We start from the raw sequence: 26,405 nt of genomic DNA, 5'->3' as shown, positions 1-26,405 counted from the left end.
ATCCATCATTACGCTTGGGTCCAAGTGAGGAAAAAAGAGCCTTTTGTATTTTTTTTTTTAAGCCTATGTGCGTTGTTAATTTTTGTAGATGGGAACTGGCCGTGAACACAATCCCTGGGTTAATGATAGAATGTGTGTGTTTGTGTGTGTGTGTGTGTACTATATATAAACTTTTAATGATGGAAAATGTCAAACATACACAAAAGTCAAGAGAATAGTATAAGGGAACCTTCCAGTACCTGTCTCCCCACTTCTACAGCTAACTACACAATGGCCAGTCTTGTTTTGTCACACAGCTACAGAGCCTCATTGCCCAAGCTTTTACCATGTTATTGAAGCAAATCCCAGAATCGTATTTAGTCCATAAATGTCTCCTAAAGTTACGGACTCCTTTTGAAAACGTAACTAATACCTGTGCCACTTAGTAGTAATCTCTTCATGTTGTCCATTTTCCAGTGGGTTTTTCCCCACCTCCCTGGTTTGTTTGGGTCCAGGTTCAGACTAGGTCCATGTTTCTTCATCTCTACCCCCCTCTCCTTTTTTCTTTTTTCCTTTATTTCTTCCTTTTGACAACGTACTTGTTGAAGAAGCTACTCTCCTTGTCCCAAAGAATTGCCCCGATCCTGGATTTTGCTACAGGAATGTGCATTGCATCATTTCACATGCTCCTGTGTCCCCTGCTCTTTATTTATGTAAACTGGTGTCATTAATCCCACAGGCTTGATCTGACTCAAGTTCCATTGCATTTTCTCTTCTTTTAGGGGTTAAATATGGTTTGTAGCTGGTGGTGTTACTTTGATCGGGAGGTACACACTCTCTGGTTGCCTCGTGTATGTGTGTGTGTGTGTGGTGTAAAGATTATAATTGGGGTTTGACATTGACAGCCTGATAACGTCCATTTATGTGTGTGTGTGTGTGTGTGCACTCAGTCGCTCAGTCACGTCCAACTCTTTGTGACCCCATGAACTGCAGCCCTAATTCTAGGGCACAAGCTAAGTAGTTGTGGCACGTGGGATCTTCCCAGACCAAGGATCAAACCTGTGTCCCTTGCATTAGCAGGTAGACCACTGAGCCACCAGAGAAGCCCCCAGAGCCTTCTTATTAACTGCCCTCCAGCATTTCTTCTCTGCTCCTTACTGTACTATATTGTGTTTGAATAAATCTTATTTCTACCACTGCTGTTCAAATCATAAAAGTAGGCGCTAGCTAGACGTGCCAGTAACCCCTTTCCTGGAGGTGTGTGCTTATCAGCCCCTGGGTCTGTGCTTCGAGCCTTTTAATTGCTTGATGACTGTCTTCCTTCTTGGGATGCCATGATAGAGTTAAGCCCATATGTCTCCTTCAGTGACTCAGAGCGACTGCCCTCTGAGGAGCGTTCAGTATCACGGCAAGGCAGTGTTAGATCTTGGAATTAGCATTTTCTCTCTGAGGGGATTTACAGGTTTCAGGAGAGCATGGGCTTGTCCGCAGTCCACACAGGCTTAGAGCAGGATATCCTGTTACCATAGCTCAGAGGCTCCTCAGATAACAGTAAAACCTACAGAAGTGGAGGCGGAAACAAAAAGAGTGTTGTTCCCAGTCGTGGGATGGATCTGGTGTTCCACATGGGACCGACGGCTGATAGAAGCTGCCAGAAGCTCTTTGGGATTCTGGTTCGTTCAAGGCCGCCTGCCAGAACCAGTGATGTAACAGGTAGAGTCGTAAGAAGACTCCTCCTTCTTGGGGGTTGTAATATGTGCTATTAACGTGGACGACCTTTCGAGACCTGGCTGCCCTTTCCTCTAAGATGTGGGTCGAAGAATTCGTTTGGTTTGATTTTTGCCAACGCGGTTCTCTTGACGTCTTAAGTTGAACAAGAAATACTGACACTTGAGGACAGGGGGAGGTTGTTGAGAAATGCCTCAAAAATGCCTTCTTGGCAGTGTGCCATCAGCGTTTGATGCTGCGCCTTCTTTTCTCTGGCTTCCCTGGTGGCTCAGACAGTAAAGAATCTGCCTGCAAAGCGGGAGACCTGGGTTCAATCCCTGGGTTGGGAAGATCCCCTGGAGGAGGGCATGGCAATCCACTCCAGTATTCTTGCCTGGAGAATTCCCATGGACAGAGGAGATTGGCGGGCTACGGTCCATGGGGTCGCAGAGAGTCAGATGCGACTGAGTGACTAACGCTTTTAACACGCTTCTTTTCTAACAGTTTCTTTCAAAGGCAGGATGTAAAGAGTGCCAGTCTGCTTTGGCCTGCCATCTGACTGTGTGGACGGTCCTCAGATTTGACATGGTGTCACTTTGGAAGCTTGAGCTTGAATGTATTGCTAGCCTGGTGACAGAAGAGGCTGAGTGTGGCGTGAAGGGCCTCAGTGTGGACCTCGCTGTGTGACCTTGAGCAAGTCATTCAACCTCCCTGGTTGAATGTTGAGTGAAAAGTAAAGGCTATGTTTTAGAGGGAATTTGAAAACTCCCAAATAAACGAATTTTGCAGATGTGATATAAAAGAGAGTTCCTGTTCTTTGAGGTTTTTGTTACGTGAAAATTGATCACAGTTGACAGATGGAAGCGGTTAGAGTTCTGTGGAGCCTGCTTCTTCCCCTTACCAAAGCATACGGACCCTACCCTGGCCACCCTGAGCCAGGAGCGCACCAGCGGGTAGCAAGGGCCATTAGCTGCACCAAGGTTTTCCATGCTGCTTCTGCTGCTGCTAAGTCGCTTCAGTCGTGTCTGACTCTGTGCAACCCCATAGACGGCAGCCCACCAGGCTCCATCCCTGGAATTCTCCAGGCAAGAATACTGGAGTGGGTTGCCATTTCCTTCTCTAATGTATGAAAGTGAAAAGTGAAAGTGAAGTCGCTCAGTCGTGCCCGACTCTTATCGACCCCATGGACTGCAGCCCACCAAGCTCCTCCATCCATGGGATTTTCCAGGCAAGAGTACTGGAGTGGGGTGCCATTGCCTTCTCCAAGTTTTTCCATAGAACAGCTAAAATGGAAAAACTCCAATTTGGACTTGAGAGCTGGGAGATGTGGGTTTGAGTTGTGGGTCTGCCAGATCTTAGCTTGTCCTTTTGGGCCACTTAGTCTCTCTGAGCCTCAATTTTTGCATCACGAAGTCTGGGAAGATTATGCTTATCTCATAAACCTGTTCAGGTTAAATGAGGTGAGACATAAAGCATGCAGCAGGACAGTCACCTAGTAGGTGTTTGATACTTGAACTATTGTAATATGCTATTTATATACCTATCTAATTTAATCAAACACATATGTATATAATTCGATCAAATAGATACTTGTATAATTTAATCAGGGACTTCCGAGGTAGTAGAGAAGTGGTAAAGAATTCTCCTGCCAGTGAAGGAGATGTAAGAGACATGGGTTCATTCCCTGGGTTGGGAAGATCACCTGAAGGAGGACAGGGCAACCCATTCCAGTATTCTTGCCTGGAGAATCCCATGAACAGGGGAGCCTGGCAGGTGACAGTCCATAGGGTAGCACAGAGTCAGACACAGCTGAAGCGACTCAGCATGCATGCATGCATAATTTAATCAAATGCATATAATTTAATCAGATCAAATATAAAATGTCTCTATAAGGTTATACTTACATAACAGTATCATTTCACGTAATTGCATATTCTATAATAATTCATAACTTTTTAAACAGTTACATTTCAGAGATTCCTAGAACTTTGAGATCATCTTTTCTAAGAGCTTTCACACTTTTTTGTTAAAACATGTGTAATCTTTTCCCCTATCCTTCCCCTCCAACGACATCTTCTATGGAAGCAGACTGTCTGAGATGGAACGAAGGGAAGGGCTTGCCGAAGCAGCAGTGAGGGGCCCCAACTCGTGGGTGGGCTCTCCCTTCAGCGACCCCAGCTCACCAGGCTGGGACAGCCTTGGGACAGAGTGAAAACAGCTGCTCTCGGTCAGTCTTCATTCCTTTTTGAGGTCTCAGAGCTCCTTGGGTGGAGCTAAGGTCAGGGCTGAGGCCTGCCGCCTTGAAGTTGAACTTTTGTTCTTGGGTGGGGGGGTGTTGGGGGGCTCTGTGGCATCTGCTGGTGAGATGTATTACAGGGTTTGCTGTTCTCTCTCCCTGGTGGGAACTGGGGCCTGTTTTCCTCCAAGCCACCAGCTGATGGTGCCTTGACAGGCTGCTGGCTCTGACCTGGGCTTTACTGATGGCTGCACTTAGGCTCTGTTGCTGCCGAAAGCCGTAAAGAAATCACAACACCCAAGTATGAGCCAGAGCCGAGGGGGCTAGCGTCTCACGTTGTTGCCTTGACAGCGGCTGTGTGTCTGTACTCTGTGACCATTCGATGAACACTGACTTCTAAGCAGTTGAGAATATTTTTTGTGTTGCATTCGAGTTTCATTTCTCTATAGGGGTGTCGGTGTCAGGTAACGATCCCTTAGCTGTATGTAGTTTTCTTTCTAGAGGAGTCAGTAGACCTGTAGTAGCAAAGGCATTGGTCATTAACTGTTAAGGAGAAATCACGCTTTTCTGGCCTTGGGTTTTCTGTGTTGAAATGATGTCACCCTTTTCTACAGACTTCATCAGCTTATGTCTGTTGTGATTTGTGACATTAAATGAGATATATTGGAGAGCCTTTTATCAGAAGATGGATATCAGGAGACATTATTACATAAATGAGTCTAACTTCTCTCTGCAAGAAAAGTTGAGCCACTTCCTTGGCAGAGGTAGTGATGGGAGATGGATGGCCTTTGTGTCTGCCTTGCATCAGAGACTCTTGATTCTCCATAGAACAGCTAAAATGGAAAAACACGTGGCCAGGCCACATTGGGATCCAGGGATAGAATGAAGGAAGGATGAATGGATGTTTGGATGGAATGGGAGTACTAGAGAGGGAGTGATAAATTAGAACCAGGATAAAAGAACGAAAGATAGAGGAGCCATATGACTTCCCAAGTTTTGTGCAGGGCATCACTATTGAAACTTCACTACTTTTTGCTGTTTCCCATATATTCTTGTACACAGATTCCATAGGTATGTTTACTGAATAGACATTTTGGACTACTAACTGAGATGCTGGGGCTAAACGGATAAGACATGATCCTGCTCTCAGAGAGGGAAGTCTAAAATCTCTGGAAATGATTAGGAATCTTGCCTGGGACGTCCCTGCCTACGGAAGATGCTCTTGGAGCAGAGGGAGACATCCACCACCAGTCTTATCTCCTTGTATTCACCATGAACAAGGAAGGGCTTATGGGATCTTTTTTTTTTCCTTTGCCAAAACATTGCTTTTTAGCTGTTCCCCGCCCTTCTATGAAGCTTTTAAGTTCTGGATTACTACTGTTTAATGGGATGTTACACTCTCGCATAGAATGACTCTTTTATTTCTTTTTGAACCAGGATTGATCGCAAGATGTCTAATGCTCACACCAACTACAAACTGGATGAGGCACAGGCTATAATGAGCGAGCTCAGGACCATCAAGAAAGCCATTTACACGGGCGAGAAGGAAAGGCGGGACCTGATGCAAGTAAGAGGCCGGGGAGCTCTTCAGAGCCCGCATCTGTCTCTCTGCCCTCCTGCGTGTCGTTCCTTTATTTATTTATTTCCCTTTTTTAAACATGTTCATAATGCCAGGGTTATCTAACTTTCCTTTATTTAAACATTAAAAAAATATATACGTATTTATATTATATCGTTATTATATAATCATGCAAATTTTAAACACATACATGTTTGTACAATATATGTATATTTGATATCTTCTATATATGTGTGTGTACGTATATATATATATATTTTTTAAATGTGCATGTTAGTTTCCTAGGGTTGCCATGACAAAGAACCACATACCAGGTGGCTTAGAACAACAGGAGTTTATTCTCTCCGAGTCTGGAGGACGAAGGTCTGATGTCAAGGTGCGGCAGGGCCACGGTCTGTCTGAAGGCTTTGGGGGAGGTCCTTCCTTGCCTCTTCCAGCCTCTGGGGGCTGCTGGCAGTCCTTGGTGTTCCTCAGCTTATAGATGCATCACTCTAGTCTCTGCCTTTGTGATCACATCTCTGCATATAAATTTTTTCTTCTTATAAGGACGCCAATCATTGGATTAGAACCTGTTCTCATCTTAGTTCGATTTCATCTGCAGACTTTTCCTTCCAAATAAGCACGTATTCCTAGGTTCTGGGGGTTAGGACTGAAGCATCTTTTTACAGGACACAATTCAGGCTACAGTAAGGGGTGACACATTTATATCATTTAATAACCAAAGTAATTTTAAAAGCGTATCATAAGAGTCTTGCTGTCACCCCATTTTCTCACCTCCTATAACTACGGTTATGACCTTCTTGTGTGTCCTGCTAGTGTTTATACAGACATGTGATGGTGTGGACACGTGATCAGTTGCCCTCGAAGAAAGCTGGGCCTGTAGCTCTGTACGGCTGCATAGTATTCCACCATGAGGATAGACTTTATACTGGTTTTTTTTTTTTTGCCACTTGAACTCCTGTAGCTTCTCTTATTTTTAGAAAAAACTGAGTTTTTGCCAAGGGACGCATGCTGGGCTCTTGCTCCATGCCGGAATGCATTTGATGCTCTCCGTCATGGCTTTTCTTTCCAGCTCAGTTCACTGAGTCGGCACCTGGCACTAGTAGGCATTTGTCTCAGTTCTGCAGCATGTAAAACATGCAAGGACATGGGAGCAAAGCTCACCTTCTTTGGCCAAGTACGACAGGTGTGCACATGACCACCTTGCATGGCGGTGCTTCCTAATGTCGAGGGTGTGAGGCTGGAGTGTCCCCAGGGTGCTTGTTCAATTGCAGATTACCAGGCCACACCCCAGATCTCCTAGATTAGACTCTCTGGGGGTGGGATACAGAAATCTGTATTTTCAGATGCCCTGTATTTCCGGGTCATGAGAAGTAAATGACACTCAGTTGCCTCGAGTGGGTTCCCCACCAAGGAGGCTGGAGATGGAATTTCTGGAAGACACCTCAGACCCCAGCATCTTCTCTGAGACACTCCAGGGAGACACACAAGCAGTGTCTTCATCTAGTAAAATCAAATAAGTTGTTTCGTCTTTCTTATACAAAGAGAACAGTCTTGGCCCATCCCAAGACACCTTTGTCTAGATCCAGAGGCACCTGCCTGGGGTCTGCTGCACCTGGGCGTCTCGTGTCTGCAGTCTTTTAAAAATCTTAAAAAATCTGGTTTCTCTTGAACTTTCACCCGAAGGGGTTCCAGGTACCAGAATTTATACTTACTCTAATCTTTGGCCTACTGACATCCATATAAAATGACTTTGACCCTGTAGAATTATGACTGAAAAAATTTGCTTATAAGAATATGTGAGCATGGTCTAGGAGTTGTTTTCACCTTCTGTGTGGTTTTAAAGATCTCCAGGTAGCATTCCTTTCTGATGGAATTATTTATTGAAGGAACATTTCAGATGGGAATGCTATCTCCCCTCCCCTTTGCTCTACTGAGGTACAGTTGACAAATAAAATTTTATAAATTTAAGGTGTACGTGCTGATTTGATAGACACATCTATTGTGAAATGATTACCACCATAAAATGAGTTCACACCTCTGTCACCTCACATGGGTACCTTGATTTTTTGTGCTGAGGACTTCTAAGATCTACTCTTAGCAACTTTCAGACCTTCACTCCAGTATTGCTAGCTAAACTCACTGTGCTGTGGACCTAAGATCCGGGACTTATTCCTCCTGCTTTCCTGGTGGCTCAGACGGTAAAGAATCCACCTGCCAGTGCAGGAGACGTGAGTTCGATCCCTGGGTCAGGAAGATTCCCTGGAGGAGGGCATGGCAACCCACTCCAGTGTTCTCGCCTGGGAAATCCATGAACAGAGGAGCCTGGTGGGCTACAGTCCGTGGGATTACAAAGAGATGCAACTGAGCACATACGTACGCACATTCCTCTTAAGGCATGGGACTTTGGACCCTTTGACCAGCATCTCTTCATTGCCCCAAGCCCTCCAGTCCCTGTCAGATGCCTTTCTACTCCCTGTGTTTTTGGCTTTTTTGGAGGGAAGGCTTATTTTTTCTTTAGGAAACACAAAGGTTTAAAAAAAAAAAAAAAAAAAAAACAGTAAAAACGGTCCCTCATTTGTTCTCTGTATTATTCCCATGCTGCCAGGAGGACTCAGTTGCCATCTGACTTAAATCACTATGAGTTTCATGAAAGGTGCATGTGCTGATCAACATTTCTTTGGAATCTCATGAGAATGGGGTTGGGGTGGGCCTGCTCTCCAGGAATGAGGCTGCCGACCTGGAATGGAAAGGAAATGACTGCTTGGAAAGGGAAGAGATGCCTCGCCATGGCTGTTCAAGTTGCTTGTTCCCTTCTGTTCTAGAGCCTGGCCAAGCTGACTGATGGCTTCAGGAATAGCTGTTCTCTTACCGACCCTCTGCAGGAGTTCCCTCCCGGCGCAGGAGCACTGGGCGAGTCTTTATCTCACCAGTTTTGCGATGCTGGCTCTCAGACTGACATCATAGGCGAGGTATGCTCACCAGGCAGTGGGGGGATGGGGGCGGAGAACCAACTATGTCCAGAGAGACAACAAAAGGGCTGCTTTGATGTGGCCATCACCCATTTGTTTAAATTTTCCACTTTCCCTTCAAAAGGGTTTTGGCTTTTGTGACATTAAGTTTGGAGAAAGAATATGGATTTTTTACATCCAGGCATCTTGAAGGTTCAGAGGGGCCTGGGAGGCAATTGAATGGCTTATTACCTCTTTCTTCATAAATTAGATTTTTTTAAAAGGCAGAATGCTTTTGAGAGTTGAGTTTAGCTGTTTTTTTGACAGATGTAGGACTCTTTAGAGCATGGATCAGCTAACTTTTTCTGCCAAGGTCCAGATAATAAGTGTTTTAGGCTTTGCCGGCTATGCAGTCTCTGCCATAGTCATCTGTGAATGGGTGGGTGGGGCTTGTTCCACTAAAACTCTTATTTACATAAAGAGGTGGTGGGCCACATACATCCTTTGGGCCGTAGTTCTCTGAGCTCTGGCTTAGACCAGTGATTTTCATCAGCTTTGTGGCTGTGTCACCCTTGGGTTATACTTTGATGCTATTTCCTATTCTTCTAAGAGAATGTCAGGAAATTGAAATTAATTTTGTTTGGGACTTGGAAGAATTTCATAATGCCCCTTTTGATAATTAGTGAAGCCTTGAGTTAGCCACCAAAGCAGAATTGGCAGCCATCATGTGAAGCAGGGCAGTGAATACTTAAAGACACTACTGTTGTACTGTCATTGAGTGAAGTTTTACATTCATTTGTTACAAATAGAAAACCAATTTGTATGGATTCTTTTTCTTAGGGCTCACTAAGTAAAGTTGAAATATCAGTGAAATGCAGAATCCCCTCCTAAAAGTAAATAAATAAAAAGAAACAAAAAGAAGGGAAAACCATTGACTAAAAAACCGTGAGTTTTAAATAATTAACTGATATTTTAAAATGTCAACAGATAGTGCCTCTTTGAGGGGAATATCATATAGGAAATAATGCCTCTGTGTCCTGGATGTCCCGAACTGCCTATTTGCAGTGTTCCCCCTTATTGTTCTCAAAACTACACTTGGACATTCTGACCAGGTTTAAGACAGAGAAGAATCTGTAAGTTAAAACTGTCTGGCATTTTTGCCTAAAGATTTTGGCATGAGAAGGAAAGAAGTACAATATATATTGAATTCCATGAATAACTCATTGCTGCTTAACATAAGGTTACAATTAGAATTTTTAGAGGCTCTTACCTCGTTTGAGAGAAGCAGGTAAGATTGAAGGTTCTGTAATGATTTAGGTAAGATTTTCTAAAAAACATCGGGTGGGGAGTGGCTGGTTATACTACTATAATAACTTTAGCAGTAAATTGTCATTATTTATGAGTTTACTGGGGCTGGCCCTGAGTTGGCAGCTTCATGACTGTTACTTCGATTTAAGTAGTTGTTTCCATCCTCTTTCGTCAGCTGAGAGGGTCCAGGTACCAGGTTACCTAAGGTTATATAGCCAGGGAGAGGCAGATCTGGGTTTGAATCAGCAACTGATCCCTAAACCCCTGTGCTTTCTACTACATCTTGTTATTGAAAAATATATCAAAAGGCTTTAACTGTATTAGTTAGCTATTGCTGCATAACAAAACACCCCCAAAACCTAGCTTTTGAAAACAGCACACATTTATTATCTCACACTTGTATTGTGGATCAGGAAACTGTGCTGCATCTTGTGCTTCACGGGCTCTCAGGAAACTGTAATCAAGGTATTAGCTAGGGTTGCAGTCTCATCAGAAAGCTTGACTGGGGAGGGTTTACTTCCAGGCTTACATGATTGTTCTCAAGATTCAGTTCCTCACTGATGGTTGGACTGAGAGCTTCTGTTCCTTACTGTATGAACCTCTCCAGAACGGCGGCTTGCTTCATCACAGCATGCATGTACTACACAAGTTGGGATGAATTTTGTTTGCGTTTGTATGAACTTTGAGGAATTCTCTATTTCTTTTCAAACTTAATTTGCTGTGGGAATTACAAAATAGACAAGTGTACTTCCACTATTTAAAAAAAAATCCGCCACTGTTGGAACAACCAAAGTCTTACCAGTCACATTCCCAACTCCCGATTACCAGAGCTGGCAGCTGTTATTGGTGTGTTTCCTTCCAGACCTTTGAAAAATGGAAATTGGAAGGTGAATTAAAATATTCTTCATTGCTGCTAAAAGTTTAAGTGAATTTTCTCTTTTGAAAATGGGTTTTTAACATGTCTCCCCCCTTGTTTATCTTCCTTCTGTTCCAAAAAGTTCATCTTTGATGATAAAACAAGGCTTGTGGATCGGGTCAGGCTTAACTGGCAGTATGAGGAAGCCAGAAAGAGGTAAGAAGCTCCTTTTCAAACCTTGCCTTCTCCTTATTTCCTTTCTCCTGTGGAAAGAGGTTTTATGGAGTTTCAATGTGTGGTTTATCCACATCTTACCAGAAAGCAATGTCTGATAGAGTATAGAATTAAGACTCTTCAGTTTATGTGTAGCTTCTGAACACATGTGACAGAATTTCACATGCATTTAAAATGGGAACTTCTCAATATTGCAAACAGTTATAAAGACAGGATATAATAAAAATAGAGACTTTTCGGGCTCTCTTTATCCTCTCAGGGAATTCAGAACTCCCTCCTTCCCTGCCTTCTAACTGAGCATCAGTCCCTCAGAGCAGCTTAAGCATAACTGTTTTTTTTTTTTATATATGTGTCATCTCATTCCATAGATTAACAACAAAAGCCATGTATCTTGGTTTCAAAGACAGTTTAATAAGGATTAGGTCAATGAGTGACAGCAGTACCTAATCTATGTCATTCTGACGGAGAGAACTGAAACATAATCGTGTCTGTTAACCTGTGTTGTAGGTGACCTGCCTTCTGCAAATTGAGACTTGACCTTGTTTGTGTGTTTCAAAATGTATCTCTCCCTCCTTCTTCTCTCTGTCCCTCCCTCCCGGTCTCAGCCAGGATTCACGGGCAGCACCACCAGCTGGGCTGTTATCCTCGCAGGCAGTGTTTTGTTTAAATTTATTTTACTGGGCTGTGTCGGGTCTTAGTGGCGGTGCACAGGCTTCTCTCTAGTTGTGGCACATGGACTCAGTGGTTATGGTGCATGGGCTTAGTGACTCTCTCTTGTGCCTTCTGAAAAGAGTCTTAAATCCAAGCTGTTCCAAAATCTGGGCTTCGGGAAGCCATGGTGCCTGTCTTTTTCAAGAAGTTTCTTTAGTCACATATGAACTGCTGTGCTGGGGGTGGAGGAAGAGGAGCGAATGCCAAGCAGGTCGAGGGCGTCCATTCTGGAAGCTAAATAGTTGGACTTGCTCAATATACTGTATCATTCAGGGATGTCTGGAAATCCGCTTCATGGCCTTTTTAGCAAATGTAAAAATAGCATCCAAAGCAGATCATCTGACTCCCCGCTGGAGGGCCGGCTGGAGATGACCCAGCCTCTGCTCGGAGCCCCTCTGCCTGATCCTCCTGGCTCTTGCTCTGCAAGATGCAGTGATATGCTCAAAGGGGGCACTGCACTTCCCTGTGGACCACTTCCCCGGCCTCAGGCATCCACTCTCTGGAGCTCGCTGGTGGCGTTTGTCCGACGCTATTGTCTCAATATTGAGAATATTGTCTCAATTGTCCTCTGCTCTTGCATGTTTCTGCTGCACCGTGTGGGTGTTGGAATTCGCTGCGTTGTATTAAACCACAGAAACTTGATGGGTGCTGTACTTAACGTAATTGTTACTGTTTGGCTGTGACATTTACCAGCCATAGCAAGGGATATTCTGGTTTTCTAGAGATGATGTTGGTACAGAGTGAATAATCTTTGAAATATCGAGATAATAACATTTGGGCAGAAAGTCCAGGATTTAAGAGCATTCTTCAGGGGAGGACACTGTACTTCATCAGTGTCTTTTAAAGGGGAGGAGTATCTCAGGGTCACCAGAACCTTGTTAGGAAAGGCACCGCAGTTGCAGAGGAGGGTCCTGTCCCCAGCACGTCGACCTTTGTGGGAAAGTAGGGGCTTCTCTGGAGAAGGCAATGGCACCCTACTCCAGTACTCTTGCCTGGAGAATCCCATGGATGGAGGAGCCTGGTAGGCTGCAGTCCATGGGGTCGCGAAGAGTCAGACATGACTGAGCGACTTCACTTTCACTTTTCACTTTCATGCATTGGAGAAGGAAATGGCAACCCACTCCAGTGTTCTTGCCTGGAGAATCCCAGGGACGGGGGAGCCTGGTGGGCTGCCGTCTATGGGGTCGCACAGAGTAGGACTGAAGCGACTTAGCAGCAGCAGCAGCAGCAGCAGCAGCAAGGGCTTCTCCAAAGTGCCTTTCTGGGCTGCCTTGGCCACATTTAGAGATGCAAGATCAGTTGCAAGGACATGCCAGGTTGGCTCACAATTGTTCTTTCCCCACTAGAATAGTGGTTCCGACTAGGGCAGGGAGTGAGGGAGGGGTGCAATGGTGGGAACCCCCCCTACCCCCGGTGGGTTTCTGGCCACATTTACAGATGTCAACAGTTGTCATAGCTCTAGGAGAGGCACCAATGGCATCAAGTGGGGAGAGACCAGAGAACCCTCCGGCCCCCATGTCACTAGTGCTGGAGGATTGTGCTGTCTCAGCAGGTCCACATCTGCCTCATTTCCATATGGGCAACCCCAGCAGCTTCCTGCACACCCGGCAGCCATGGGCAGAGAAGCTGCCAGGGGTGGGTGGGGGCTGGGAGACTGTACTTCTGACCGGCACCTGCCCTGTTCACAGACATGGCGTGGTTTATGTGAGGCCATAAGGACATATAAACTCCCCCACAGCTAGCAGACATTGTGAGGACCTCAGTGAGTCTGCCTGGGGGTGGAGATAACCTCAGATAGTACCTGCGGGGTGTGCGCCTGCATGCATGCACGCTGCATATATGTATAGACACACAGGGTTCAGAAGCATGTACAAATCTGCTTGTATGTCTATGTACACATGTAACATGTATGCTTGCATTTATTTGTGTGTATATATAGGGCTTCCCTGGTGACTCAGACAGTAAAGAATCTGCCTGCAATGCAGGAGACCTGGGTTTGATGCCTGGGTTGGGAAGTTCCCCTGTAGGAGGGCATGGCAATCCACTCCAGGATTCTTGCCTGTAGAACCTCATGGACAGAGGAGCCTGGCGGGCTATAGTCCATGGGGTCACAGAGTTGGACACGATTTAGCATATATATACCTGTGTGTTTTCCTGCTTGTTTGTATTACATAAATAATACATGAATACATTGCTTTTGTCAAAGATTCAATCGGTAGAGACCTCCCATCTTAACCTCCTCTCTAATCCTGCCACCCACCATTAATGATTTGGTGTGAAACCTTCCAGGTTTTATGTAGACATTTAAGTAAATGAAGCTCAGTGTAGTTAAATCTAGTATATGATGCATAGCTTTTCTAATGATTACAACCATCCTCTCTGGATGGACATCTCGATGATTCCAGTTTTTTTCTTTTCACAAATAGCGCACATCTATGTATAGGCCCCAGCCTTGCAGGAATACCTGTTTCCTTGGACAGATACTTAGCAAGGAAACATATGGGTCTAAAGACCTTTATGTTGGAAGTTCTGATCGGTCCCACTGAATTGTCTTCCAAAATGACGTATACACTTTACCCTGCCATCAGTAGCCATGGAGAGCCCTGATTTCTGTGTCTCCTCATCCTGGTTAAATACCAGCATTCTTCGTACATTTTTTTGGAGTAGTGGACAAAGACATTCTGTGAGTTGTCACGTCCTTCCCTGGTGAAGGATGCAGGGAATGGTGTACTGATGGTGCAGATCAGCATACTTTCAGTTATTTAAATTGCCAGGTCTGAATTGTTTTTGCAGACAAGCATTCCTTTCACAACATGTTAGATTCCATCAGTCCCTAAGGGATGGGGGTGGCCCCCCAGGGGATGTTTTCGGTTCTTGTGACTGGAGAGAGGGCACTTCTGGCATCCCATGTGGGGACCCCAAGGGTATTGCTCAACAACGCACAATACCCAGGACAGTCCCCCCAGCAAAGACTCGGATGGCCCAGAGTTTCTTGCTGCCTTCAAGAAATCTGACTCTTGGGCTTCTTATCTTGCTCCGAAATCCCTACTGTGTGTGGCAAGACCCAAGGGCAAGTCTTCCACTGACTCAAGGCCTGTTCCAGCCACGCTGGCCCCCGCGGTGTTCCTTACACATATTGGGCCTAACACCTGTCAGGCACACTCCTGATTTAGTGCTGGAGGTTGGCACAGTAACGGCCGCTGAGATGTCCATATCCTAATCCCTAGAACCCGTGACTCTGTTGCCTTCCTTGGCAGAAGGAGCTTTGCAGATGGCCTCAAGTTAGAGATCTTGAGATGATGCTGGATCACCTCGATGGTAGCCCTTTAGTCACTCAGTCGTGTCCAACTCTTTGCGACCCCGTGGACTGTAGCTCACCAGGCTTCTCTGTCTGTGGGATTCTCCAGGCAAGAATACTGGAGTGGGTTGCCATGCCCTTCTTCAGGGGATCTTCCCGACTCAGGGTTCGGACCCGGGTCTGCACATTGCAGGCAGATTCTTTACCATCTGAGTCACCAGGGATTACCTCGATAGGCTCAGTGTAATCCCAAGGGTTCTTAGAAGAAGGAGAAGCAGAGAAGGAGATGTGAGGATGGATGCAGAGATCAGAGTGATGCAGGCCTGTGAGCCAAGGAAAGTGAGCAGCCCCTAGAAACCACTGCAAAATATATTCCTCCCTTGAGCCCCCAGAAGAATCACAGCCCTGTCACTCATTGTTGACTTCTGTCATCTGGAACTGTAAGGTCTACGGCCATACCACCCCAAATGTGCCTGATCTCATCTAATCTTGGAAGTTAAGCAGAGTCGGGCCTGGTTAGTACTTGGATGGGACTGTAAGGTAGTGATATGTGTTGTTGTAAGCCTCCCAAGTTTGTGATCATTTGTTACAGAAATGAAAGGCAAGTAACACAGTACCCTTGGCCCCTGCTGTTTCCTCTGCCTGCAATGGGATACTTGGCCTCAAAGGGTCATGTGGCCTCTGCTCTCCTTCCACTCACTGTCAGAGACACTTTTCTCATCATTCTGAATAAAGGATCACTCCCATCCACCACCCCATTACTCTGGTTCTCCCAGCAAATGTAACCAGCTAACCTGCTCTATACTTTACGCATGTGCCTGTTAAGTCTCTTCAGTCATGTCCAACTCTTTGGGATCCCACGGGCTGCAGCCCGCCAGGCTCCTCTGTCCATGGGATTTTCCAGGCAAGAATACTAGAGTGGGTTGCCATGCCTTCCTCCCCAGGATCTTCCCAACCCAGGGATCAAATCTGCATCTCTTGTGTCTTCTGCATTGGCAGGTGGGTTCTTTACCACTAGCACCACCTACGGAGCCCATACTTTATGTGTTTGCTTTTTTTATTGTTTGTTTTTCCCTGCAAGAATGGAAACCTCATGAGGGCAGAAATTTTTGTCCAGTTAGCTCATGACTATAATTCCAGCAACTAAGTGTCTGGTGAATATTTACTGAAAGAGTAAACAGGGGTCCCCTTAGATCACATATGCTCTTTGACCTTCACCCCTATGAACAAGCGGGTGGAAGGAATTCTTGGACCCAGGTCAGCGCCAGGTCAGCTGCTCTGCTCCTGGCTCCTGCCCCCAAAACCCTCGTCCTGGTATGAGCCTTGGGCTAATTCCCCTGGATTTACAAGAAGAAAAGGCCTTTAGACATGCATGCCCTTGGGGATCTCATGGAGGCGGGTCATGGTCTGTTCATTTCTGAAACTGTTCACATGACACGTTATCGCTCCCAGCTCAGCTTGTGGTTCCTGGGCTTTCGTGGTCATTCAGAAGGGCTTGTGGTCATGGACCACCCCATCATGAATCCTCCTCTTGGGTGTTGGAAAAAACAGCTTTGGAGCTGGGCCCTGAGGGATGTTGGAATTCCAGCTGCCCATATGTTGAGGAAGAGCTTTCTCAATCAACGGGGCACAGGGATCAGGGCGGAGAGTTGTATAATTGCAAGTTTCTTAGGGAGCAGGGGAGAACAACCCCAGAGAGAGTTCTCTGAGGCTCACTTTATGGTCAAGGATCACTTAGGCTGTAGATCTTGATATTTGATAGTTAGTTCGGTGCTTTCATTGGAGCTTCACCTGCTTAAAAACATCCTTGAGGCATTCTTCTGGTTGCCAGGCTGTACCCCACGAAGATTAGCTTCCTTCCCCTCTGTAAAACCTCCTGGGCTTTGCCACTTCTAAATGGGGAAAAGCTGATGCCTTGATGTATTTCCTTGTATATTTAGGTTTGAGATTCTTTCTCAGAGCTGGGAAATCATCAAAAGACAATAAATGTTCTGGACAATGAGGGGTTTCATGTCTCTTCAGATTTAAAGGAAGTTTATAGAAGCAGAACTCATAATTCCAAACGATGGTATGATTTCTAGAGAATTCTCTAGACCAGACCACCACTGTCATGGTGACTAGTTTTGTTTTCAACTCTGGGTCATGTGTGCTCAGTCACTCAGTCGTGTCCGACTCTTTGCGACCCCATGGACTGTAGCCCACCAGGCTCTTCTGTCCATGGGATTCTCCAGGCAAGGATATTGGAGTGGGTTGCCATTTCCTCCTTCAAGGGAATCTTTCCGGCCCAGGGATCGATTCTGTGTCTCTTGCGTTTCCTGCATTGGCAGGTGGATTCTTTACCACTTGGGAAGCCCTCTAGGTCATGTGAAATATATCCCAACAACTGTTTCTTCCTTTTCCTTCAGGAACATCACTTTGGTTCCCAAGGCAGACCTTACAATAGGAATATTTTCACACTATTGGTTAAAAACTTGAGAGAATTTTTCAAAGCCAGTTTGGAGGAACAAGTCTTCTTGAAGCAATCCTGATGACGCAGATGGCTCCTTATTTTTAACCTAAGAGTGCTTGTTCCAGAACTGTGCACAAACTGTAGCTGTTTCCATAGAAACACTTGCCGTCCTGATAGGAACAAAACATTCGGCCCGGCCTGTGTCTCCGCGTCTCAGTGTTTGCTGCCAGGACGTGTCCTGTGCCGTTGCTGATGGAGCGTTAGGATTCCAGCTGAATTCGATCAGTCCCTTGGATTTTCCCTTCAGTTCTCCAGTGACCGTGTATCTGGGTTTGGGAATAGGGCATGGCCGTGAGAGACAAAGGAAACAGGCCAAGAGAAAGAAACCTGGAGACCATCTGCTTTCCATTTAAAGAAGTCATTCTGAAGCTCTGTTTGTTCAGAGGGGATAAGATGTGAGGGCAGGGAGGGGTGTTGGGGTGTTTGCAGGCCCATCTTTTTTTTAATAAATTTTTAAAAGATTATTTATTTTTGGCTGAGCTGGGTCTTCGTTGCTGCATGGACTTTTTCTCTAGTTGTGGCAAACGGGGCTACTCTTTGTTGTGATGCATGGCTTCTCCTGGCGGCTTCTCCTGTTGCAGAGCACGGGCTCTAGGTACATGGGCTCAGTAGTTGTAGCACACAGCCTTAGTTGCTCCACAGCGTGTGGGACCTTCCTGGACCAGGGATGAAACTCGTGACCGCTGCCTTCACAGGCAGATTCCCAACCACGAGCCCACCAGGGAACATAGGCCCTTCTTATGCCACACGGTCTAGATTCAGACTCCCTGAGTTTCCAGTATAAAGAGTCGAGCTGAATGGACACTAGTTGACCAATATTTAGTTCATTGAGGTAAAGTGATTTCACTGTCCATATGACTCAGATCTCAGATGAGACTGTGGTGGACTTTTGATTTCCATTTAAATAGATATTTGCAGAAAGAAAACTAAAGAGAGAAAACATAAGAAGCATCAAGTCTATAGCTACAATTGACATCTGAAGGCACAAGACTCTAACCTGGCACCGTGTCCTAGAACGTGGCATTGGGTCCATCATGTCCCCTCACCCTGAGTCAGGGCTGTGGCTGGCCTGGAGTTCCATTTCTGTTCCAGAAAGTGGCAGTATTTTAGGAACGTGCAAAATTATATCATAGGTCCCAGAGTTGAGGTATAAATTCAAAGAACTGGGGATTACTCTGAATATGTAGAATATGCCTCAAAACTGTGCAATATTAAAAGCGCATTTTCTTCTTTGAAAAATGCAAGTCATATTTAAGATTTCCACATGAATCGTAAGGGTCCGAGCAGTTTCTGCCACATAAATGCAGGTTTCCATTCATGGTTTAATGGTGCCTGGGTTGTAACAGTAAAGGTGTTTGGGCAAAAATAGTAAGGGAAAAATGATTCATATTTGACTTCTGTCTACATTAGGCCTGTTCAGGGGGTGAAATTTAGAAATCATACGATAAACATGAGACCGGAATGCTTGACTGAGGACTTGCTTTCATTTCTTGACTATTCTGTGCACAGGGACGTGTGTCTTAAAGCCTTTAAAAGGCGTTTGTGAGAGGATATATATAGGCTATAAAAGGGATTACCTATCAAAAATAAAAATCAGTAAACTCAGCTGATTCTCAAGGAAAAAACAAACCCTCACCAGTTTTAAACTGATCTTGATTCTCTTTGAAAATGAACTTGGGCAGTTCCCTGGCAGTCCAGTAGTTAGGATTATGTGCTCTCACTGCCATGGTCCCGTGTTCAATCCCTGATTGGGGAATTAAGATCCCACAAGCCACACAGTGCAGCCAAAAAAAAAAAAAAAGGACTTGGAAAAGTTTCTTTTTTTGCAAATTTTAATCGTGACCTCGCTTTGTTTCCTTATATTTCATTTCACTGAGAAAATATGGTAGAAAATAGCCTTTCTGGAAATGGTTTTCCCTTTATTTCTGGAATTTGGAATGATGGTGCTTGCAAGAGTGGGGTTCCAATTCCGCACTGCATATCAGCTACTGGGTGTGGATATAGAAGGGACATCAGAACTGTACATTTGTTATTTAGCCTGAGGTAGGTCTCTTGGATCCATTAATCCTAACACAGGAAGGGTCCGCCTTGCAGATGCTCTTCTCCGGGCCAGCAGCACGGTACACAAGGCTTATTGTTTTAAAGGTAAAGCCATCCTGCCTCTTCTGCGGCAAATATTCAAGACACCACTTGTACAAGAAATGTACAAGAAGGAATTCTTCTAGCATTCTTGTTTCCTGGCACACACAGACAGATACATGCTTCTTTCAGCCTGGCTAAGAGCAGACCCCCAAATGTCTTAACTCCAGATTATGGATCTAGACAACGAAATTACACTTTTTAGTCTATTCCAGTCAGCTTCCCTTGTGGCTCAGACAATAAAAAATCTGCCTGCAATGCAGGAAACCTGCGTTTGATTCCTGGTTCAGGAATATCCCCTGGAGAAGGGAATGGCAACCCACTCCAGTATTCTTGCTTGGAGAATTCCATAGACAGAGGAGCCTGGTGGGCTACAGTCCATGGGGTTGCAAAGAGTCAAACACAACTGAGCGACTAACACACACAATATATGCCAGTATTCCTCTAGATTCATAGGGAGCTCTGCAGTGATTTGCAGTGCTATGAAATTTAATTATTAAAAAAAAAAAGGCAATAAACCTCGTTCTTAAGCACGGTGTGCTCATCTAGTGCTCAGTACAGCCCAAACAACCTTTCCAGGTGGGTTACATTAAGTCAGCTTCACCCAAATTGTTTCTGCTACTGAAGTCACCCCTCACCATATGTCCATACAGCTTTTTCTTGCAAGCTCTGGAAAGTTACAGTACACTGTTTAATTCTGGTCACTGTACTATTTCTTTTATACTCACAGTGGACAGACCTTTGGAAATCTGCCCTTTGCCTCTCTTTCTTCTCGTAATTCAGTTTTTCCTTTGTTCTGATAGTGGATATTACCTGGGGGCTTCCCTGGTGGCTCAGATGGTAAAGAATCTGCCTGCAATGCAGGAGACATGGATTCTATCCCTGTGTTGGGAAGATCCCCTGGAGAAGGAAATGGCAACCCACTCCAGTATTCTTGCCTGGAGAATCCCATGGACAGAGGAGTCTGGTGGACTACAGTCCATGGGGCTGCAAAGAGTTGGACACGACTGAGTCACTTGAGATTTTCCTGGAAAAAGCAGGATTATCTAGGATTGGATCTCCACTCACCCTCAGCAACTTGAATCCCCGTGCAGTGGTGGCTAACCTGGAGCTGGCCAATGCAAATGGAATCTTGATCTCCTCACATGTTAACTTCAGAAAACTCAAAAGGAGTGCTTTTTAAAATATGTGTGCTTGTAGTATGAGAATTATTATTATATATGACCAGGTAATACTGATAACTTTACTTGGGCTCAAATAGGCTTTCCTGTGTACATTGAAATGAAAAATTATGAGGACCCAATGGATTTGCTCTTTGTACATCTCTTTTATATTTATTCCTTACCTTTGACTTGGCTTGATCTACAGTAGAATGTTCCAAAAATTTCGCTGGGTCTAATGTCTGATTTGGTGCTAATTTATGGGTCTGCTTGGAGTGCTTCCTTGGACTTCAGTTATATGACTGCCATAAATTTTAATTACACTAATTAGAGAGAGGTAGATGCTTAAGCGCAGTTGGATTCCTAACCCTTTTGAGCTGCATCTGTCATTAGTTTTTTCAGTGACATGGTTTGGCACCATTTTCCAACACATTTGCAGGAAATTGGTCTTATGTTAGAAAAGAATTTGCCTAATAAACCTACTGACATTCAGCTATTTTCTTTACCTTCTTGGGGAACTGGGCTTGAGTAAAATGTGCGCATTTAAACTATAACTTGTATACTCTTTTCTTTTCATGACTGTGGATTTTCTAATTGGTTTGGTGCTTGAAGAAGGTTGTTGTTGTTGCTCAGCCATGTCTGACTCTTTGTGACCCCATGGACTGTAGCATGCCAGGCTTCCCTGTCCTTCACCATCTCCTGGAGCTTGCTCAAACTCACATCCATTGAATCAATGACCCCATCCAACCATCTCACCCTCTGTCTGTGGTCCCCTTTTCCTCCTGCCCTCAATCTTTCCCAGCATCAGGGTCTTTTCCAATGAGTTGGCTTTTCGCATCAGGTAGCCAAAGTGTTGGAGCTTCAGCTTCTTCACTTGAAGAAGGCTCCTTGGCCAATCCTTTTGTCAGATTGACTAGTCTCATGCTCACGTCTAGTTCATGAGCAGCTCAGACTGGTACAAGGATATCCCACAGACCTTAACACATGGGCCAGTGCCAGTTGACTGTCAGTATCTGCGAGGAAGCACAGTGTTGAGATGGATTCTGAAGTCTGGACCCAGCGAAGACACCAGCTTCGATTTATGATATGTGTCCTGAGTACCAAATGGGACAGTCTCAAAAGCACTCTTGCCTTTCTCATTTTAGTGAGGATCATCCTATCCCTGCCTGATGGAAGCCCTAAGAGCTCCAAGGACAGTTTGCATTCTCCAGACCAGGCTGGGGTGCCTGAAAAGCAGCGGGTGTCACACTTTGGCAAGAAGCACCTAGGAGGGCTTGTCAAAACCCAGGTTGCCCCACTCCATCTGCAGAGCATGGTGTTCAGCAGATCTGGGGTGGGACCTGAAATTTGCATTTGTAACGAGCTCCCAGGTGATACTGAGGCTGACTCAGGGACCCCACTTTGAGAACCACTGTCTTGAGGCTAGAGGACTGAGTGCACCTGCCACTTAGCTGCCCTCACAGCTCTCTGTGACCTCAGAGACGTCATTGGATTTAGTTTTGGGCCCATGTGTCAATCTCTGTCCAGCACAGGGCTGGCTTCTGGTCAGGTCTGCAAATCCTTCTTTCTGCCCAGAAGCCACCCTCATCTTGAGCCACATATAAACGTAAAGGGCTTAAAACATCGTGCTCCTGCTTTTAAGGATGCTCTAAAAACACGAGCCACGTCTCTTTCACTTCCCCTGCCTTCAGCACAACCTCAGGACACTAGTCTGTCTGCCCAGTGGGCCTGTGGGCCATTTGGGTGCACTGGGTGGGGGTGACGAGAGCTGTATTTCTGCAGCTTAAGGGTTACCCTGCACCACATCCAGGCTCACTGCGACTTGACTGCCATTCTTTCATATACTTGCTGGCATATTCATTCTCCATTTCACGCGTTTAGCTTTGGCTGAGTACCTGCTCTCTGCCAGGCATTTTGAATGTCCTGCATGGTCAAGGCCTCCGGCACTCTTGAGGATCCCATGAGGGGTGTGATTCTCTTCTGGGTTTTCTCAAGGCGGGCTCCGCAGCTAGGCGCACAGAGAAGGCAGGCGGCCGGAAGCATCTCTTGTGCATCTAGCATGGTGTTTAGCTACTGATGAGGAAGGGGGTGCTGAGAGAAATGAGCTGGCTCTGTCTCGTTCCAAAACAGCACACATAGGAAGCAACGCTAGGCATGTGGGTGAATCAGGGTCTTCTTTGGAACAAATATGCGTGTGTGCTCAGTTGGCTTCAGTCGTGTCCAACTCTGTGGACCCCATGGACTGTAGCCCGCCAGGCTCCTCTGTCCATGAGACTCTTCAGGCAAAAATACTGGAGCGGGTTGCCATGCACTCCTCCAGGGAATCTTCCCAATCCAGGGATCAAACCCAGGTCTCCCGCAATGGCAGGTGATTCTTTACCACTGAGCCACCTGGGAAGCCCTGCAACAAACATCCTTACTGTCATCCCAAATCTCGTAGGCCAGGGCAGATGATGCAAAGGGCTTCCACATCGGGTTCATTCCACCTCACTTCCAGATCCCTTATTTGTGCCATGTTAGGTTGACTCAGTGCAGTCATTCCGCTATTGGTTAGAGTGAGTTTCTAGAATCTGCATGGTGCAGAGACTGTGTAAATGTGCGTGTGTTTCATCAAGTTCGTGGATCTTCCCGTGTCCATCTTCTGCAGAGTCTCGAACATCCAGCAGCAGCTGGCCCAGCTGGAGAGCGAGTCGTGGCCGGGCCTGGCTGAGGCCGACAGGGACCGGCTGCAGCTCGTCAAGGAGAAGGAGGCCCTGCTTCAAGAGCTACAGCTCATCATCCAGCAGAGGCGGCCGGCAGAGGACGTGGTGAGACTGGAGGAGGAGCGGCGGCGCCTGGAAGAGGAGATCCAGCGTGCCCGGGCGACGTCCATGCAGGGCGCCACCGAAAGGTGGGCAGGTAGCGCCGGAGGAGCGGCTGGCAAAGCCAGATTGCACGGCTGCATGTGGTCACTGATTGCTCCAGCAGCTACTGCCTGGTGGAAGGTGGATGGAGCATGTATCTGCCCGTCCTCCAGGGGTGCCAGCTCTGCTCAGGGCTCCAAGACTCCTGGTCCCTGTTCACAAGTTGGAGATGGTCGAGAAGGGGATGGAGGAGGGAAGAAGACCGGGGAACCCATGACTTAGACCCTGCCTGCTCCCACTGCAGGTGCCAGGTGCCCCGCCCCTGTATTTTCAGGACATTGTCCTTACCCACCCCATAGGAAAAATTAGAGAGAAAACTACCTCCCACACTTGGGCAGTGGCTTTTTTATTTTGGGCTTGATCTTTGAATTCTGTAGATGTTAGAATTTCATATGGTTTTGCCTGGAAGAGGGCTTAAAAATGAGGGACTCTGATTTGTTCCAGGGAATTGCAATAGATTACGGCATGCTGGGCATTTGTATCCATCTTCTAGTCTATTCTCCATCTATCTGTTCATCCGCCCACACCCACCCTCCCATCTTTATGCCCATCTTCTTGTCTGTTGTTGTCCATCCAAACTGCTGTTCACTCATCCGTCTGTCTATCAGCCTGTCCATCCTCCCACCCCCATATCCATCAGTCCATGCAGCTACCCACCCATTGATTTATCCATCCCTCTATCCACCCATCTATCCACTCATCCATCCATCTGTCCGTCCATCCATCCACTCACCCATCTATCTATCTGCCTACCCACCCAGTGTATCAGGCGCTGTTCAGGGGGCTGGTGGTACATTTTCGAGGAAAACAACACACATCTCTGTTATCTTGGTGTTTATGACCTGGATGTGCTTTTTAGAATTTAGTCATTCAAACCTCAGTCAGTTCGGGGGGATTAATCATTGCATTTCTTGTTAGGAAAATATACTTGCTATTTTTGAAATCCACCAGTGGACTGTTTTCGTACTTACAGGATTCTGCTTCAGGAAAAAAGAAACTGTCTCCTGATGCAGCTGGAAGAAGCCACCCGCCTCACATCCTATCTCCAGTCCCAGTTACAAAGGTGAGTAACTTGATTATCATCTTGTAATGATGTGGTCATGAGCTTCACAATGCCCTTTAGCTTGGTTTTCTCTCCCAGAACTAAGAACATGAAGTGGTTATAAACACAGGACAGAAAAGTGGATACGTGATATTTTTTGAGGAGCTGCTCATATCATGTATGATCCAAGGACTCTGAGGAGATCACCAAGTGGGACTTCCGAATAACGAATCTGAACTCAGATTTGCCCAAGGATTTTGTAGCTAACAGCATCAGAAAGTGTATATATTCATGTACATATATGCACACATACATTTTTATTTCTTTAAGGAACAATATCTTTAAGATGTGGATGCTCAGTAATAGTTCTGGAGTTCAGGTACTCAACTGTATTGGAAAGCATAGTGTCAAGGGCTTTCTGTGTATTATTTTCTCAGTTCCCCTTCTAAGAGTGTCTTGAGGTGGGAACTGTTCTCATCACAGCACTCCCCACCCAAGAAAGTGGGTGACTCAGAAAGGTCAAAAAGCCCTTGACCAAAAAAGACCTTCAGCTAGTCTGAGTTTGAGCTGGAACTTAAACTCAGGCAAGAGTCCTAGATGTTAACCTGTGTTCTCTACTGACACACACAGAAACAAAGGAAATAGTCATGAACTCAAGGGTGGGGAGTGGGTGTCTTAAACAGCTCACAGGTGGGGTTGATGAGCACAAGGCAGGGTTTTACTCCTGGAGTTTCCCGGAGGCTGGCCTCGGATGGGGTCTAGAGGGCTCCAGCCATGGGCTCCAGGCTGCTCTTCTCTTTTCAGCCTGTCTGCCAGCACCCTGACCATGTCCTCGGGGAGCAGCCGCGGCTCCCTGGCCTCCAGCCGCGGCTCCCTGGCCTCCAGCCGCGGCTCGCTGAGCTCCGTCAGTTTCACCGACATCTACGGGCTCCCACAGTACGACAAGCCTGACACCGAGGGCGGCCCGCTCCTGCGCTTTGACCTCGTGCCCTTCGACTCCCTGGGCCGGGATGTGGGCCTGGCGGACACCGCGGGGCCCCCGGGCCTGCACAAGCCGAGGCACTCCCTGGACACCCCGCAGTCGCTGGCCTCCCTCTCTTCGCGGTCCTCCCTATCCTCGCTGTCCCCTCCCAGCTCACCCCTGGACACGCCCTTCCTCCCGGCCTCGCGAGACTCGCCCCTGGCCCAGCTTGGTGATGGCTTCGAGGTGGCAGGCCTGGGCACCCTGGACAGGCTGAGGGCTCAGGCCGCCGCCCTAGGGGACGAAGACCTGGCGGGCGCTGCGGCCCTGCCGCCGCATGGGTGCCCCGGGGACGGGGAAGGATCTCATGAGAGAGGACCCCAAGTGGCCACTGCTCCCACAGCTGCAGGTACCTACTAATGAGTCCCATGGGTGCCCCGGGCTGGGAGGCAAGGATCCAAGCTCATTGAGGAAGCCGTGTGCAGGGAGGCCAGCTGTTTTGCTGTGGCCTCAGGGGCGCTCAGCTTAGTAGGACCCTTGATGGAATGTCCTCGATGACAGATGAGGAAGCTCGCACGCCCACTCTGCTTGCGTGCTTTTGCTTTTGTCTTGTCCCTGGTCCTTGAAACTGATAAGTTTCCATGGAAAGACTGTCATAGTCTTTCCCGGTATTCTGCTAGTTTTCAGAATGTTAGTTGTTATAAATAAAGATAAGAACCACCTGTTCCTCCACAGTGGGAGCCTGATAAAGAAGTACTTGGGCCATAGTGAAGTTCCCAGGGAGTGTGCCCAGATGGGGCATTTCTGTGCGTGCCTGCCTCTGACCAGCACG

General features: G+C 46.4%; 1 protein-coding gene across 4 annotated transcripts in view; it reads left to right on the top strand.

The window, feature by feature from the left end:
• The window catches only part of WWC3 (WWC family member 3), a 109,609-nt gene that overhangs the window by 58,904 nt on the left and 24,300 nt on the right, over positions 1 to 26,405 (top strand). For 2 of the 4 annotated variants that reach the window (XM_061408176.1, XM_061408175.1), the window contains 7 exons: positions 5,360 to 5,489; positions 5,779 to 5,877; positions 8,327 to 8,473; positions 10,759 to 10,832; positions 23,315 to 23,557; positions 24,544 to 24,633; positions 25,417 to 25,982. In XM_061408176.1, the coding sequence (XP_061264160.1) occupies positions 5,360 to 5,489; positions 5,779 to 5,877; positions 8,327 to 8,473; positions 10,759 to 10,832; positions 23,315 to 23,557; positions 24,544 to 24,633; positions 25,417 to 25,982 (1,349 nt within the window). The remainder of the gene's footprint in view (positions 1 to 5,359; positions 5,490 to 5,778; positions 5,878 to 8,326; positions 8,474 to 10,758; positions 10,833 to 23,314; positions 23,558 to 24,543; positions 24,634 to 25,416; positions 25,983 to 26,405) is intronic. The other 2 variants (XM_061408178.1, XM_061408177.1) reach the window with 1 other exon arrangement.

This window comes from Bos javanicus, chromosome X (genome assembly GCF_032452875.1).
Source record: "Bos javanicus breed banteng chromosome X, ARS-OSU_banteng_1.0, whole genome shotgun sequence".
Lineage (NCBI taxonomy): Eukaryota > Metazoa > Chordata > Mammalia > Artiodactyla > Bovidae > Bos > Bos javanicus.
Note: the sequence above shows the minus strand (reverse complement) of the source record. Positions and strands in the feature narration are given on the sequence as shown.